General features: G+C 36.5%; 1 protein-coding gene across 2 annotated transcripts in view; it reads right to left on the minus strand.

Moving 5' to 3' along the window:
• LOC126777351 (RNA-binding protein fusilli) overlaps window positions 1-16,762 on the minus strand; it is a 97,977-nt gene that overhangs the window by 3,550 nt on the left and 77,665 nt on the right. Inside the window, exons 7-15 of one of the 2 annotated variants that reach the window (XM_050500368.1) lie at window positions 11,765-11,875; window positions 10,949-11,081; window positions 10,213-10,350; window positions 9,839-10,054; window positions 7,260-7,427; window positions 6,887-6,967; window positions 6,454-6,570; window positions 6,293-6,377; window positions 580-707 (exon numbers count right to left, since the gene is read on the minus strand). In XM_050500368.1, coding sequence (XP_050356325.1) covers window positions 580-707; window positions 6,293-6,377; window positions 6,454-6,570; window positions 6,887-6,967; window positions 7,260-7,427; window positions 9,839-10,054; window positions 10,213-10,350; window positions 10,949-11,081; window positions 11,765-11,875 — 1,177 coding nt within the window. Of the gene's footprint in view, window positions 1-579; window positions 708-3,003; window positions 6,378-6,453; window positions 6,571-6,886; window positions 6,968-7,259; window positions 7,428-9,838; window positions 10,055-10,212; window positions 10,351-10,948; window positions 11,082-11,764; window positions 11,876-16,762 lie in introns of those variants that run through there. The other variant, XM_050500367.1, reaches the window with a different exon arrangement.

Genomic DNA, 16,762 nt, shown 5'->3' on the forward strand with positions numbered 1-16,762 from the left:
ATGAACTACAAGAAGTTCTTTATTTATAATACAACAATATTTTACTCAACTATTTATATTCACTTTAATTCTACTGGCAAAGTTCCTAAAGCATATTTGGCGACATCCAAAATGTCATTTTTTCACGAATCAATGTTAAACACCATAGATAATTTAATACCATAGATATAGACCAACAATGTGTCATGTCATTCAAGGTGAAGTTGCTTATTATCTATCTACACTCCTGACATTGGAATTGGCTGTATGTACTGTTTTTTTTACACTTGCCTATTAAAGGCAAGCTAGTAGCAATTACTGCGGCAAATACACCTAATAAAGCTGGTCACATGTTCTGGGTACCTTAGAAATGTCTGTATCGGTCATAGGAATCCCTATTCCTCGTTTTAATCCAAATATGAAAGCACTTGATGATAGTAACATTTTAACTAACATATTTTCTTTATTTGTCTTTGAAGTGTATAAATAAATGTTTGATTTTAGTTAATGTTTTACTGCTGGGCAAACGCCTCCTTCACTCTTGATAAGTTTGGAGTTTATTATCTTTAATAGTAAGTAATAAACTATTATTAAATGTACCATAGTTTGGGGATGATGTGGTGGATGGTAATAGTGAGCCGGCGACACTGGCGGCGTCGGGTAGCCCCAGTAGACGAGTGGTGGCGGTAACGTTGGTCCCATCGCCGGGTAATAGTACGTCACAGGACCTACACAAAACGTTCAATCAATATATGACTTACCATCAAGTTTCTAGTAATTAAAAAATCGAATTGATATTTTTTAATTAATTCTAATTAATAACTTTATTTATCAACAATTCACTTGTCTTTTGGTTTGAATGAAGTTACTCATGCAAAATGTTAGTCACAAATATTTATAAAATATGGTTCGTACTTCGTCATAAGCCATTCTATATATTGTAATTGTCTAAGTACTGGACCGAATGCGTTCAATCCGATATATATTGTGATTTCACTGTATATAAATAATAAATTTACGTTATCATATTTTGTATCCCATGATCATAAAATATTTTGTTCAGTTAAAATAGATACATGTGAAAATTACCCATAAATACATATTTCGAAAATGTTTTGCTGAATAACTATCGAGATAATTATAATAATATAAGAAGAGCTATTCCGTACGAACGAATTCACGATCGTCAAATGTCAGAAAGCGAATTTGACTGTAATAACTATGGCATTAATTAAAGATAACACCGTAATATTTTCGACATTTCACGAATGAGATACGATGTGTGTTCTTACGGAATAGCACAGCAATAACGAAATGTAATGACGCGTTACATATATTCCAGCAAAACACTTATTTATATACTCACGATCGAAGGACATACACAATGTTGGTTATGTAATTAAATTGATGAACACTCACCAGGGCCTCAGAACGCATTAACAGTCCACCAAAGCAGTGCGCAACTTACACCAATACTCTGTTACACACGTCGCCGTTGCCGCCAACCACCAAGCTAGTCTGCGGACTTTACCAAACTTATGCTGGCCTAGTACCCTAGTATGTACTTAGCACCACTTCTATGCGACTTCAACTACTTTATTTATATTTAATATTTTTAATATACATTTTTATATAAGAAAAAACGAAACGAAAACATGTTTTAAAATATCATCGTACTAAGAAAAAAACTGGATAAATCGCGGTTGAAAATTAATATTTTAGTTTTGATCTCAAAGTAATTTTGCAAAACAAATGTCGCCCTAGTTATGTCTGAAGTTGAAGTCGCTCTCAAAACAAATGCGATACTCAAGAATAGGAAGGAGCGTAACGGATGTGATCCCACAACATATGATAAACGATACTTACGCCTCTGTTACTGTGATGAGAACTTGGTGTAACATTCAGGGCAACCTTAAACCCATGACATCCGATTAATTCCTTCTAAGAAAGCACAAAAAACTTCCTACACACACTGAAGCTCTGAGTTTTCCCATTTTACAAGATCTTAACTTTGTCTGTCACCGAAGTTTCCATGCATTTTAGAAAGCACATAATTAATGTTGACTATTTTTTTTATTAAAGGAGAATTTTTAACGAGGCACAAAGAGAATTTTTAAGGCGAACATTAAAAAAAAACAACTATTTTTTTCTTGAATCAAAATTTCAAGTATCTATCTCATTTAAAAGTTTGTTTAAACACAATTACAAAATTCCACCTCTACGGACATCGCCCAAAGGGTCTTAATTAAAAACGTGTTTCTGATAATGAAATCATACTTTAAAAATAATGACAAATGGTGTTAAATTTTCTCCTTTAACTGTAAATCATGAATTTTAAGAGAAGCCTTTTCTGTGCTTTTTACTCAGAAATGATGATATCCGGTTCGTATTCACCGTTTTCATTTTACCCAAAGGCTTGTATTTAGACATTTTAATATCTAGAGAAGGTACTAAATACTAAGGCTATGTTAGGAGAGGGGAGGCGGACATGACTGTGCTATTCGTGTGTATGTTAACTTGTGAAGAAAGGTTAATATTTCATGTGTTAAGATTAAGTATTATAATGATTTTTTTAAATATTATATTTATAAAAATATGTTTGTTTTTTGTCACTGCGTAAATAAAAACTTACCGAAATTATGTAATTGTTGTTGTTTATTAAATTTTGATTTAAGCAGTGTCTATAATTTTCTAAATGAAATATAAAGTTTGTATAATAATATAGATATATTGTTCCTAGTATATTAACGTTAATAATTCAGTCTGTATACCGGAGCAATAGAGCATTTTTATATATTTATACCACAAGTGCCGCACCATAGACAACGTGCATTGTAGACTCGTATCGTGAATACAGTTAGTACAACATATACAATACTCGCTGGACCATAGACAGGTAGAAGCTAGTGTTAGTGTATTATTTAGCCCTCCTTCACAAGTTCACGTTCTAAGTACAGCGATAATATAAACAGAGAAATAATAGCACAATCACCCACACAGCAGAGAAACGCAATAACCAAGATCTAACACGGAAAAGTATCGATTTATTAAAAGTACGCAACTAAAATTAGTTAACTAATATAATGTTAACTCATAATGGAATCAACTGATCATTTATCATTAGAGAAAAAAAAACTTGATTTATAATACCTTAAAACTAATCTATGTTACTGTCTTAACTTACATTTAATTCAAATTTGACCCCTGTATAAATGGTATAGCAATAACGCTAATTAAATTTTAAAAAAATGCATCAAAACATATACAAACTTTTTAATTATTTTAATAGTATATCTGTAATGATATACATATTTGTATATTTAGCGTTATTGTCACCATCACAGTATTTAAAAAGAGTGAGTTTAAAATATCACCATTTTAAACCTTAATGTGCAAACATAAAGTTCAAAATCGAAAGATCGACAAAGGTTAACCAAGCTTGTCTTGAACAACATGACTGTTTCCTCACACCACCTCCCCCAGTCACTACACGCTAAGACATTTCAATCTAATTATTATAAAATAATTTATTTTTGTAAATGACAAATATTTAAAAAACCAAGCCTTATACAGACAAGATTTGTGAGATAGTAAAAAAATATTACTTTAAAAATTGTAACAGTGTGTTTCCAACTGTATTCAACTCCAAAGAGTCACCAACAATTACACAGTAGTGTATTATTTTCTGTTGCCAATATGAGTTAAGTTTTATCATTGTATGTTGGCAACACTGTAGTTATCAGTTTTACTTTGGTAGATTTCAAATTTTGAGTTATAGCTAAAGTTATAGTTAATTTTAAGATAAAAAGTTAAAATATATGTAAGTAAATTAAAATATAAAAAGATTGAAATATCCCAGTCCAATAAAATAAAAAAGAATTAAAAAGCGAAAGAAGGCTTGAGAGGTAGATAGGAAGCTTGTGCGTGTAAATGACTGGAGGAACTCACCATTTCATCAAATATTGGAAGACAGTAAGCCTTATTCTCTTTAAGATTATAAAGCAGGGGCTAGCCGTTGTGGCTTTAAACGTCATAGAAATAACATGAACACTTCTACCATTAGGAAAATTTAGACTCATTTGGTGACTAAACTTTGTTATTAAAAGTATAATATTTTCTATAATGGATATATGGTAAAAATGTTCGTCAACTCATAGTTGTTTATATCCAGAGTACCAAGATGAAGCTATTACCGCGTACATTTGTATTAAACAGTAACATACAGGATACGGATAATACCGGCCGCGCTGTGCTCTGGAAAACGTCGAACGAACGCTAGAAGCGAAATAATAATCGTCGTCCATGCACATATAAATACTTATTAAGACCAGCCATGCCAAACCCGACTCATATAGAAACACGTTATTAATATTTTTTATTCATAAAGTGCAACACTTACCGACTATATCCAAAGTCCATGCGCATTTTCCATAACACAACCCGTACGGATATATATTTTGATCTATCAAATTACTCCACGATTATAGCTAATGTTACCAGTTTATATTATGTAATAATAAGGTCTAGGTTAAATAATTGCATTGATTTTCATTTGTGCGTGACACGGGCTACCGGCCGTAGAGTAAAATGATCAGAAATTAACACAACATAATTTTATATTATTCTATAAACTTTGATATTGTTGAATCGACCAAAGGTTAGATATGACTGTCAAAGTTACACTTTATATAATATATGACAGAACAAATATTAGCCATTACACCAAATCGTGACTAAAGCCCCCATACCTAGTGAATTTGAGACAATGGCAACACCATAGACAATGATAGGTTTAAATATTATTAAAATTTACATATTTTCAAATTTATTTTAAAATGGTTTGTTTTTTATACATATATTTAAAATTTGAAAATATGTTATAAACATAATTTTAAATATAAACTAACTTATGTGGTGTGAGGTAACGAACAATGGTATATCGTGTATATTAAAAATAAAGGTTAATTTGGATGAACTGAGTTGTTGAAGGATGGAAAGGAATGACATATTGGAACATTCTCGAACATTCCGGAAACATCAACTGCCACTAACGCACGGATACTTTAAAATTAATCGCGTTTTAAAAGCAATAATTATAATTAATATTTAAATTCATCACTAACAGTGCGTCAACAAACGAATTAATCTAAATAAAAAAAAAAAATTAAAAAAAAACAAAACGTAAAACTAAACACGCGTGCGTTACTGATATATATTGGAACGAGTTAAGTACCTAAACATTTACTTCCATTTGGTAAGTACTAAATTTACTTTCTCAGACTTGCGATCAGCCTTTGAAAATTGGCAAATACATTGCATGTGGAATGTCTAAATTCAAAATCACATTCTTCAATCACACGTAAGATCCACAGATAAAAGCAAACTTACAATATACGATAATTGTCATTAACAACCTCGGGTTCACTTAAAAAAAAATATCTAAAGTTCAACAATGATTAAAGTCGGTATATAATCAACAAATAACTGATTACAACGAAAACTTACTGCTAAAAGCTGCAAAAACTGCCATAGTTCATATCTCAGAGCGATATAGAAATCGACGTTCTTTTAAATTCATATATCTAATATTATATTTAAGTAAAAAAAAAAACACGGTATAATCTATAATAACGCGAATGCACTAACATTACGGTTTATTTGAGCTTATTGTCATTTCGTTACCCTGTCGTTTCGACTGCGCCAGTCGATTACACTCCCCTCGCTAACCGGAAACGAACTCACGGTCAGGTACCGCGTCGGTCTAGTAGTAAGGCACCGAATGCTATCCGATAGTTACGTTACACGCCGGGGTAGTACGGGTAGGTCGGGAACATGGACATGGACAGCGACGCGGGGAAGGGGGACGAGATGGAGGCGGGCAGCGCGGCCGACAGCGCCGTGCCGTAGCCCGCCGGCAGCGCGGTGGGCAGCGACGGCAGCGCGCTGTACGAGGTCAGCATGGGGCTGGAGTTGGCGTACGAGAACACGGGCGCGGACGACGCGTACGACAGCAGCGGCAGCGACAGCGACGGCGCCAGCTGCGGCGGCAGAGCGTACGGCCGCTTGGCGGGGGAGCCGTCCGAGGGGGGGAAGGCGCGCTCGTACGTGCGCTTGGTGGGCAGCATGGACGGCTGCGGGAGCATGGACAGGCCGGGGTAGGACGGCGCGGGCGAGCGCATGTACGGCAGGAAGGGCATGAGGGGGGGGCGCAGGGACAGCAGCAGGTTCTCGTGCTGGCGGGCGAGGAGGTTCTGGTGCGCGATGTGCTGCGCCAGGAGGCGGGGCGCGGGCGGCGGGGGGGAGAGCAACGTACCGGGGGATAGCACCTTGGGGGAGGTGGCGGGGGTGACGCCGCCGGTCAGCACCAGGTTCATATCGTCGCCGGAGCACTGGAACACCTGCGGGCGGCGGTAACGGTGAGCGACTCGTTTGGTAAGAGTGAGAGTGAAAGCATGATGATGTCGATCAAGTTACCTCGATGTACCGCTGCTTCTTGCCGAAGGTCATGTACCGGTGGTGTTTTTGCTGCGCACAGAGGAAGGCGCTGGCTTCGCTATCCATTTGGATAAAAGCTTCACCACTCGGATGGCCCTGGATGATGTAGAATTTTATTATATGCTTATATATTCACTTTGTAATCCATCGACCCGATGGATATATCGATTCATGCCCATCTTATCGATAATTGGTATTTTGTTCTAAGATTGGCAATTTCTTCTAATGTAAATTGTATATAATTGGTAATCGAACTATTATATTAGTAAATAATTATTTATTTTTCAGTCCTATGCGCCCGTGTTATTTTAAGGTTCCCATTTGTATATACATATGTATTGATATTTTATGGATTATTATATTATGTATACTTAATTGCATATACGGAATACAGTACATAAGACATATTTACTTGTGAATTGTACACCATGTGGACGCCTTGCATCACAATGTTCTTCGCGAACTCGTCCAAGAATGTTAGTATATGTTCAACCTGAGGAAAATTCCATAATTTAGTTAATTACGTTTAATCACCGGCATTTCATTGTTTTTATTCAAAGTTGTCCAAGTGATTTTGTACACTATTATGCGATATAATAATTATACTTCTTAAGAGATTTAAGTCCACTTCCGTCACAAGTCCGCGGATCCTCTTAGCGAAGCAAGGAAATTGTGCACGAAATATGCATGTGCGGCACAGGCATGTACGTGCACACACAGACTTTCTTTCAATCACTCTCGCGTAATGCAGCGAAACAGGCAGTTATGTACCATAAAATACTTACTTGGGCTTCGTAAGGCAGTCCTCTCAGCCGCACGCAGTCCTTGGCGGTACCGGAAGTGATGACGTGTTGAGGCACCAGCGCCACAGGCAGCAGCCCCTCCGCGGGCGCGCTCGCCGTGGACGGCGTGCTGGCCTGGCTGGTCCGGGTTTCCAATGATCGATTAAGAACCTGGGAAAATAATATTCATAAATATATGTCTAGTAAGGAAATAAAATTAAGAAAGCAATTAATTTCAACAGAATTACGAATTTAAGTGTACTTGAAAAAAAATAATGAAATATCTACTATTTTCCATTATATTCTTTATGTATATCTGTGGTTTAGTGTACGCATGCAAGGTCACAGCTTACCATGTACTCCAAGGGCAGGCTGAACATAAGAAGTAACAAAATTACCACAAAGTGTCACATTAGGCATTGTTCCGTGAGCATAACTTGCGTGCGAACAAATGATCTTGTTTAATAGATTCACGTTGTCATTATACGATAAACTCATAGCAGTACAAGGTTAAAGGGATTTTTTACGTTAACCTTCCAAATAGTATTTTTTATACAATTTTTTCCCTCATTTTTGATTGATCTTTTGTTTGTTTTTGCTAATATAAAAAATACTATTCGTTTTGCCATATATTTATGTTGTATTGTGTGTGAATTTTGCTTATATATTTTTCTTTATATTTTTAAATTGTATTGTTTACACCATTATTTAATGGAAGAAATCTTTTGGTTAGTAATAATTAGGCTATTATAACCTGTGGGCTAAAGTTAAAGGTCATCGGTGAATAACATCGTAAGAAAACCTGCATATGTCGGATGAAAATCTGCAGAACAGCCCCAAACCTCCTTAAGGAGAGGAGGCCTTGGCCCAGCAGTGGGACATTTATAGGCTTACTTGACTATTACTAATGAAAATAGGACGGATAACAGTGGCATTCTACAATTACTAGGCTGTTGGTATTTTAATAATTTGATTTTGGGTTGAAAAAACTTTCGGGGGATATTAGGACAATTTTATAATGTAAAAACTTCTGATCTACTCACTTTTTCATAACAAATATATCTGCGTAAATGCAAATTAGAAATAAAACAAGTGTTACAATCGATGCGCTGGCAATAAAATATTTAAGTCCATGTCGTGTCAAACGGACAATTTTATAACATAGATAAAAAAATCTTGTTACAACTGGATCGAAAACCTTTTTAAAATCAGTTTTTTTATAGATTGTGATTGTAGCAAAAACACGATCGTTCACCACAAATATTGTGTTTTATAATTACATTTCTAATGGGCCATCGTGCATTTATTTAAAATGTTTCGGTACCTTTTCCATATATTTGCAATTTCAAATGTTTCCAAGGAGTACCTTCAGGAGGCAGTTTAAGAGCAAATGCGCCTTACGTCTTCGATCAAATAGCGATACTGCAAAAGCTCTTCTGCAATATCGGATGTCAGTCGTAGCGATTATTAGATGACCATCACGTGCGAGTCGGTTGATTGTATTCGTAAATAAAGTGTATACCATTATTGGAATGAAATCTTGTGGCCGAATCCAGTCTCAAGAGATACAAGTAACTGGTCAAAACTGTTTGCGTCAGAAGCGTTGCACAACTGCCACATACTGTCATAATTCACTCCGACAAATAATTTTGCTATTAATATTTAATTTTTGAGTGGGTGGATGAACCATGGATTGTTTCGATTAGACCGGGTAAGTGGCGCTGCGATCGGCTTCCAGGACAGTTTTTTAAAAATAAAAGAAATGTTAAATTCTTTTTGCATCCATACGAAGTTGAGACATGGTTAGAATTGTTATTTTCACTTGAATATTACGCAAATTTAGAATCAAGATAACATTGTTCCCGGCGTTCGCGTTAATATGAAAAACACTTGATTGAAATTTATCAATAGCTTAGGAAATTCAAGAGCACAGATAAAAACTGATTATTAACAATCATTTCAATCTATTGTTATAATCTGTGATTATGATAACACTGTAGCTGTAGTAAATGACATTGTAGAACGACTTTTCAGGAGCCATAAGGTTGTTGCTTTGTAGTAATTTCTGACTTATAATAATAATATAATATCCTCCTGGGACATTATTCACACACGGCCATCTGATCCAAAACTAAGCAGAGCTTGTGCTATGGAAACCAGACAACTGATATACTACATATACTACTTTTCTTTTGTAAATACATACTTATATAGATAATTACATCCAGACTCAGGACAAACAGACATGTTCATGCACACAAATATCTGTCCTGGGTGGGAATCGAACCCACAAACTTCGGCGTGAAAGGCAAGTGTTCTACCAACCACGCCAACCGGCTCGTCAATATGTAAGATAAGTTTGTACGTATGATTATATTTCATTATGATTATATTTTCGAACAGTTTTTTGCAATAAATAAACAAAGTTACCGGGAGAGAGGGTGTTTTGAGACTCGATAGGACGAGTAGTTTTAAATTATATATCCAGATATAGTGTTATCTGATCTTTAACCGATCTTTGGCACGATTTAAACAGACCTCGCATCAGTTTTTCTCTTATTGAAATCATTGTCAAAACGAACCTGTTGGACCTCAGCGGTGGTAGACCGGAAAAGCTCTATATATCTTGCTCCTATCAGCTTGCGATGTCTCGAGAGAGCCTTCGGCGAGTCATCCTCTTTAGCGAAAAGGACGAAAGCGTCGCCCGTCGCTCTGCCGTCCGCTCGCCTCACGAACAACACACCCTCGGCACCATCGAGCACTTGTACTGGATCGTCTCCAGTTGAGAAGAATTCAAGCTAGAAATACATGTATATTAGAAAGATCTCGAACGAACGTGGTCAGTATGTGAACAAATAAGAAATGCATTTGAGAGAATAATAAAATTGTTATTATTTTTTTGCCTGTTGTTTTCATGGCAACATTATTTTTTAATACAAATGTAACGTGAACTCACAACTTGCTGCGGAGTCGCATCGTACGGCAGGCCGCGCATGCGCACAATGACTTGCGCCCCTCGTGACAGGAATGCAGCCGCCTCGCAAGTGGCACCACCAGCCACCGACAAGAAGTCCTCGCCACTCGCACGGTACACCTGAATAGGATATTAACAATAATAATATTTAATATCCTGGGACATTTTTCACACGGCCATCTGATCCCAAGTTAAGCTTGTACAAAGCTTGTGCTATGAAAACCAAACAACTGATATACTACATATACTACTTTTCTTTTGTAAATACATACTTATATAGATAATTACACTCAGAATCAGGACAAACAGACATGTTCATGCACACAAATGTCTGTCCTGGTTGGAAATCAAACCCACAACCTTCGGCGTGAAAGGCAAGTATACCTTAGGCGTGAAAGGTAAAGTATACGTCAACCGGCTCGTCAAATTAAATATATTTCAAACGTTATTTTGAAAATATATTATCCATTACTGGACTTCTTTTGTTATATAAAAAAAATTGAAGACTGCCATATAAACAAATTCTAAAACGATTGCTCCTTTTTTTTGCGAGCATTCCTTAGTCCAGTTAAGCATTTAAGTAATACTTTGAGTTAATTGCAATTTCTAATATAACTTAGTTTAAGACATCAAACTATGACGCAACTTTTATTTACAATAAAGTAACCTACTCAGATCTAGTGAGCAAGCCGAGTGTAATGTTGTAAAATGCCCTCACCTCGATGTACCGCGGCCCGATGTGGTGCTTATGCCGTTTAAGCGCCATGTCCCTGTGTTCTTGCGACACGAAGCGCACGAGCGCTTCACCGTTGCGCCGACCCTGAGGCGATAGACACAGAGCTACTCCACCCCTGGACGAAACGAAACATTCTCTATTTGATAACACTCTCACTTAGTTGAGTCATCGTTTTACATATATGTCAATTAGACGTGTAGCAATGGCTACGAAACCATTCCGTATGAAGTAATAACTCACCGGAGAACACGTTTGTATAGTGTAAGAAAGTGACATGCGACATTGACTATAATAATATATTCGAAGTAGCTTATCACGTAACATTAATATTTACAGTAACAGCCTGTGACTGTCCCACTGCAGGGCTAAGGCTTCCTCTCCCTTTTTGAGGAGAAGGTTTGGAGCTTATTCCATCACGCTGCTCCAATGCGGGTTGGTGGAATACACATGTGGCAGAATTCCAATGAAATTCGACACATGCAGGTTTCCTCACGATGTTTTCCTTCACCGTCGAGCACGAGATGAATTATAATAACAAATTAAGCACATGAAAATTCAGTGGTGCTTGCCCGGGTTTGAACTCACGATCATCGGTTAAGATTCACGCGTTTTTACCACTGGGCCGTCTTGGCTTTATATTAATTAATACTTATAACATTTTATTAATAATTATATCATTTAAAGGATACACGAATCAAAATGGCGTATCACCGTAAGTCGCTTTTAAACGAAGTTAGTTCTTACATTGAAGTGATTGGGTAATCACACATCTTACTCGTATCTAAAGAAAAATCTTACTTGGCCACATTGAGTCCTCGGAAGAATTTGGCGATATCTTGGTCTGACGATTGCCAAGGAAGGCCTCTAGCTCGTACTATGCAGTTCCCATCAATTTCATCGTCTTTTGAGCTGCAACAAAGAAAATTATTCAATATAAATTTTATAAAAGTATATTGATTCGATTTATTCAGGAGATTACGGCATTATGGTTGTGTCACACGGCGATTTGTAATCTATGCTAATATTATAAATGAGTAACTCTATCTGTCTGTTACGCTTTTACGCATAAACCACAGAACGGTTTTTCTAGAATTTTGGTATAAAGGAAGCTTGAACACTTTCTTGGGGTATAAAAAATTAGCCTATGCACATTTTTATTATAATAATAATGTCCTCCAGAACGTTTTCGGACACGGCTTCCAATCTCAAGAGAGATTAGCCAACTAACTGTCATAATCCGATGGGACGGCAATCCGACACGACCGGAAAGAGTTCAAGCGCAGGACCAACGGCTTTGCGAGGCACGGGAGTGTACACACTTCCAACTTCCAGACTCCGGACTGCTACTGAGAATTTTCTGACAGAAAAACCCAATAACTTTTTATTGGCCCGACCTGAGAATTTAACCCAGGACCTCTGGGCCTGCGGCCTTATATCAAGCCACTAGACCAACGAGGCAGTCAGTCGCACATTTTTACACCCAGTACCCGAAACTCGGGCGAAAACTAGTATCATATGTACAAACTATAGTTACATATCATATGTACATTTTACAGAATAGTTAAGAATCTCAAAATAAAAATTTTCCTGTTTACCGAAACACGCAATCTGTATATTAAGTAATTTATTAGAAATTATCAATTTTTAACGTATTTTAAAGTGTTACTCATCGTTACTTATCAAAATAAATTAGCGATAAAGCTAAGCTTAATAAACTAATCAATTTACCGTTTATCTATGTGATAATTTAATTCTTTATATATATATATATGATTTTATAAACGTTTCCTTTCTAAGCTATGTATAGATTGTAACGTTTTCGTAACATTTCATCACAAGTGGCTGATGCTACTATGTATACTATAATGTAAAATGAGTTATGCGTGTTAGCGCCCTGGCCCTTGATCAGGGTAGAGCGAGATTGTCTAAGCGCCCTCTGGTCAACACTTCACATAAATGCATTTCAGTTAATGTTATATAAATAATAATTAACACATTTATAAAATTCAAACGACGCTTACGCCTCCCTAGCTACCTGGTGCCTGGAGCGATCGCTTCTCTCGCTCTAACAGAGCTAGCTGCGTATTAGTAAAAAGAAGATAAACTACTTAGTTTCTTGTCGAAATTTATCGGTAGAATATGTTTAGAATCGATATCTCGGGATGAACTTGCAAATTAAAGCGAGTTTATGGTTATCTAAATCCTATTTGAGTCAAGTTTGTTTTGATTTATTGTCCAGTGTTTGAAGGCTATAAAGTTACTTAATGTTTCACACCAGGGTTAAGGCCTTATTGTGAAGGGACCTGGATATTCTACCACGCTCCACGATTATTTTTATTTTATTTATTTATTAATCCTTTATTGCACACAATTTACAAACATATAAATAATAACAAGTAGTACATATAATAAGCAAAGTCGGCCTTATCACTTACAGTGATCTTTTCCAGGCAACCTCTGTAAAGAGAAATGTTTATGTTTTTTTTTTAACCAGGATCATTAATCGGGCATAGCGTGCGAACAACTTATGCTTAAAATTTATTGAAAGCTTATAAATTAGGTTGGTTTTTTACTAACACATGAACCCAGTTCCATGAATAAGTGATTTTCCTTTAAGATTCACGTTTTCCAATCACTGTCCCTCGTACTCATTAAGCGCATGCGCATTATAAACTGTTTAGGTAATTAAATAAAATTTAATCATTTGTTATTTATCGTCTGGAGCTGATAGAGATATCATCAATATCGATTAAATTATTTTTTAGTTCTCAATTACATCAAGTAGCAAGCTAGTTACGACATTTACTTATAAACGTTCTTTAACACGAGCCGAGATGGCCCAGTGGTAAGAACGCGTGAATCTTAACCGATGATCGTGGGTTCAAGCCCGGGCAAGCACCACTGAATTTTCATGTGCTTAATTTGTAATTCATCTCGTGCTTTACGGTGAAGGAAAACATCGTGAGGAAACCTGCATGTGTCTAATTACATTGAAATTCTGCCACATGTGTATTCCACCAACCCGCATTGGAGCAGCGTGGTGGAATAAGCTCCAAACCTTCTCCTCAAAAAGAGGAGAGGAGGCCTTTAGCCCAGCAGTGGGACATTCTCAGGCTGTTACGGTACGGTTCTTTAACAGGTGATTAGTTAAACAATGCTTCTTTCGAATGTGAAATCAGTATTGACAGAAAGAGAGAAAACAGATACTAAACAGTCGCTCAGCAGTTCAGCATCAGTTGTATAAATTATTTTTTTTGTTGTTATGCAATAAAGTATAAGCCCATAAAGCCACGCCCACTGGTGAACAAATATCGCATATCCTCTTAGAGAGAAGGTTGCTATTGTTTTTGCACTTAATACTAAAATATTTTTGAATAATCTACAATTTTCCTACTGTTTTTGGAAGCGATATGGTAAGGGACATAACATCTTAATTCCCAAGGTTAGCGGCGCATTGCTGATATAAGGAATGGTTAGTATTTCTAAAAGCTCCAATGTTTATGAGCAATGTGACCACATACCAGCAGGCAAGTCCGTCTACCAATACGGAAACGGAATACGGAAATATGCCCGTAAGATTTCTACATTTAAAATAAAATTGACATCCTGTATCAAACATGAAGTTGATAGGAATAAATATTAATCTTTATATATCTACATATATTATATTATGTTATATATTAGATAATATCAAATTAAAAATCACGAGTTGTCAACGGTTGTTGAAACAATAACTCCGTGTTTATCGGAGAACTTACCGCGCGGTCACGCCGTGCCTGCATCATGAATACGTCGTAAAACTGCTACTATTGCATTCAAATTCTTTATTGAACTTAGAACCATTATATACTTGCTTATTGATTGCCAAACGTACTTACTGGTTTATTTCGATTATTATCGAATATTCGTTAAGTCATTTAGCAAAGGCGATTTCCGCTATTTGTACTATTGACTGCTTCGTTAGTCTAGTGGCTTGATGTAAGGCCGCTGACTCGGAGGTTCTGGATTCAATTCCCAGGTCGGGCCAATAAAAAAATTATTGGGATTTCTGTCAGAAAATTCTCAGTAGCAGCCCGGAGTCTGGAAGTGTGTTCACTCCCGTGCCTCAGAAAGCACGTAAAGCCGTTGGTCCTGCGCCTGAACTCTTTCCGGACGTGTCGGATTGCCGACCCATCCGATTATGAGAGTTAGGGAATAGAGAGTGCACCTGTGTTTGCGCACACACTTGTGAACTATAATATCTCCTGCGTTTGGCTTGTTGGCTAATCTCTTTTGAGATTGGCCGCCGTGGCCGAAATCGGTCTGGAGGACATTATTATTATTATTTACTATTGAAAGTATAATGGTAAGCAGCGTAAGTGTCTCACCGCTGAAGTCCCATTATGGGGCTGTTCTGGGCTACGCTATTTTAGTGCGGACCACGTGCAGGTTTCGCCATGTCGTAAATCGAATAATATATATTTTTCATTTGTAGAATCTATCTATTTAACTGTTATGCTTTCACACCTAAACCACTGAACCGATTGAAATGGGATTTGGTATGAAGCCAGCTTGAAACTGTGTGTACCAGCCACCTATCACTATTTACACTTGTCATACCGCCAATCGTCAATAGTAACTATGGTATTACGACCCACCACCGACGTACTATTATAATCAAATATTTATACATAAATATTTCACATTAGTAACTGATTGCATGCTTAATACATCTGTGTCGTATTTTACGTAAACGCCTTCCTTCACGATATCATCAATGTCAAATTGATAGCGAATCCTCATATCTCCGTATGACCCGGGACCTTTCTAACTGAAATGCAAAAACATGCACAGACTATGGACATTTTCAAATTAAAATAATCATACATTAAAACCTTATTAAAGAATTGAATTCGAATTTTATATTGAATATTTTTTTTTTTTTTTAATTTTTAAAAGGTGCTGAAAGGTTATGTAATGGGAAATTGTAATCTTACATAGGTAAGTAATCTTATGTAATCACTAGCTATCTCGGAGGGTTCCAACCGAGTTACTGCATCGACCCCGTGGGTTGCAGCTCGATGTTATGTAGTCCATTAGTTCCACCCACCTGTTGGGAGGTGGGCGGGTGTTCGGTATAAAAAAATAATCTAAGTCCATCTTTGGAGTTCCAGCTTGCTTCATACTAAACTTTATCAAAATCGAATCAGTAGTTAAAGTGTAAAAGCGACAGTTAATTTCGCATTTATAATATTACGAAGATTACCAATCCCAAATATCTAACACGAGGTTTTTTTTAAAATCAGACTGTTAGAACTCTTCATTGACGCGTTCTAGTAAACATTTCATCTTTACATATAGATTATAGATATAAGATTTCCATTACTCTAGGCATAAGACTGTTTTGCTTCGTTATAAAAAAAAACAAAATAATATGCTAGAAAGTCCTTTAGGGACTTTTAGAACCCGTCCCATTCTAATCTATCTTTTATTCACTCATACATTCAAGACAAAGTTCGCTTGGATTGCACGGTTATTATTAAAACAATTAGGCACACAGACGTTTGAAGTTTCGACAATGTTGACCGCGGATACTCCCGCCAAAACATTCAGACAATGGTATGATTATGTCTCCGCGTACACCATCTGGTATTATTTTTATACAACCAAATCATATACTCATAAATCGATACTGCGAATGTACTGTCTATGATACTGCGAATTTTCTTCGGGGAAATTGGATTGCAACGATGATATTTGTAACGTTCGAGTGAAACGATTCGGTTTGTAGCATTTATATGAGTATGACGACAATTG

Source organism: Nymphalis io, chromosome 22 (genome assembly GCF_905147045.1).
Source record: "Nymphalis io chromosome 22, ilAglIoxx1.1, whole genome shotgun sequence".
NCBI lineage: Eukaryota > Metazoa > Arthropoda > Insecta > Lepidoptera > Nymphalidae > Nymphalis > Nymphalis io.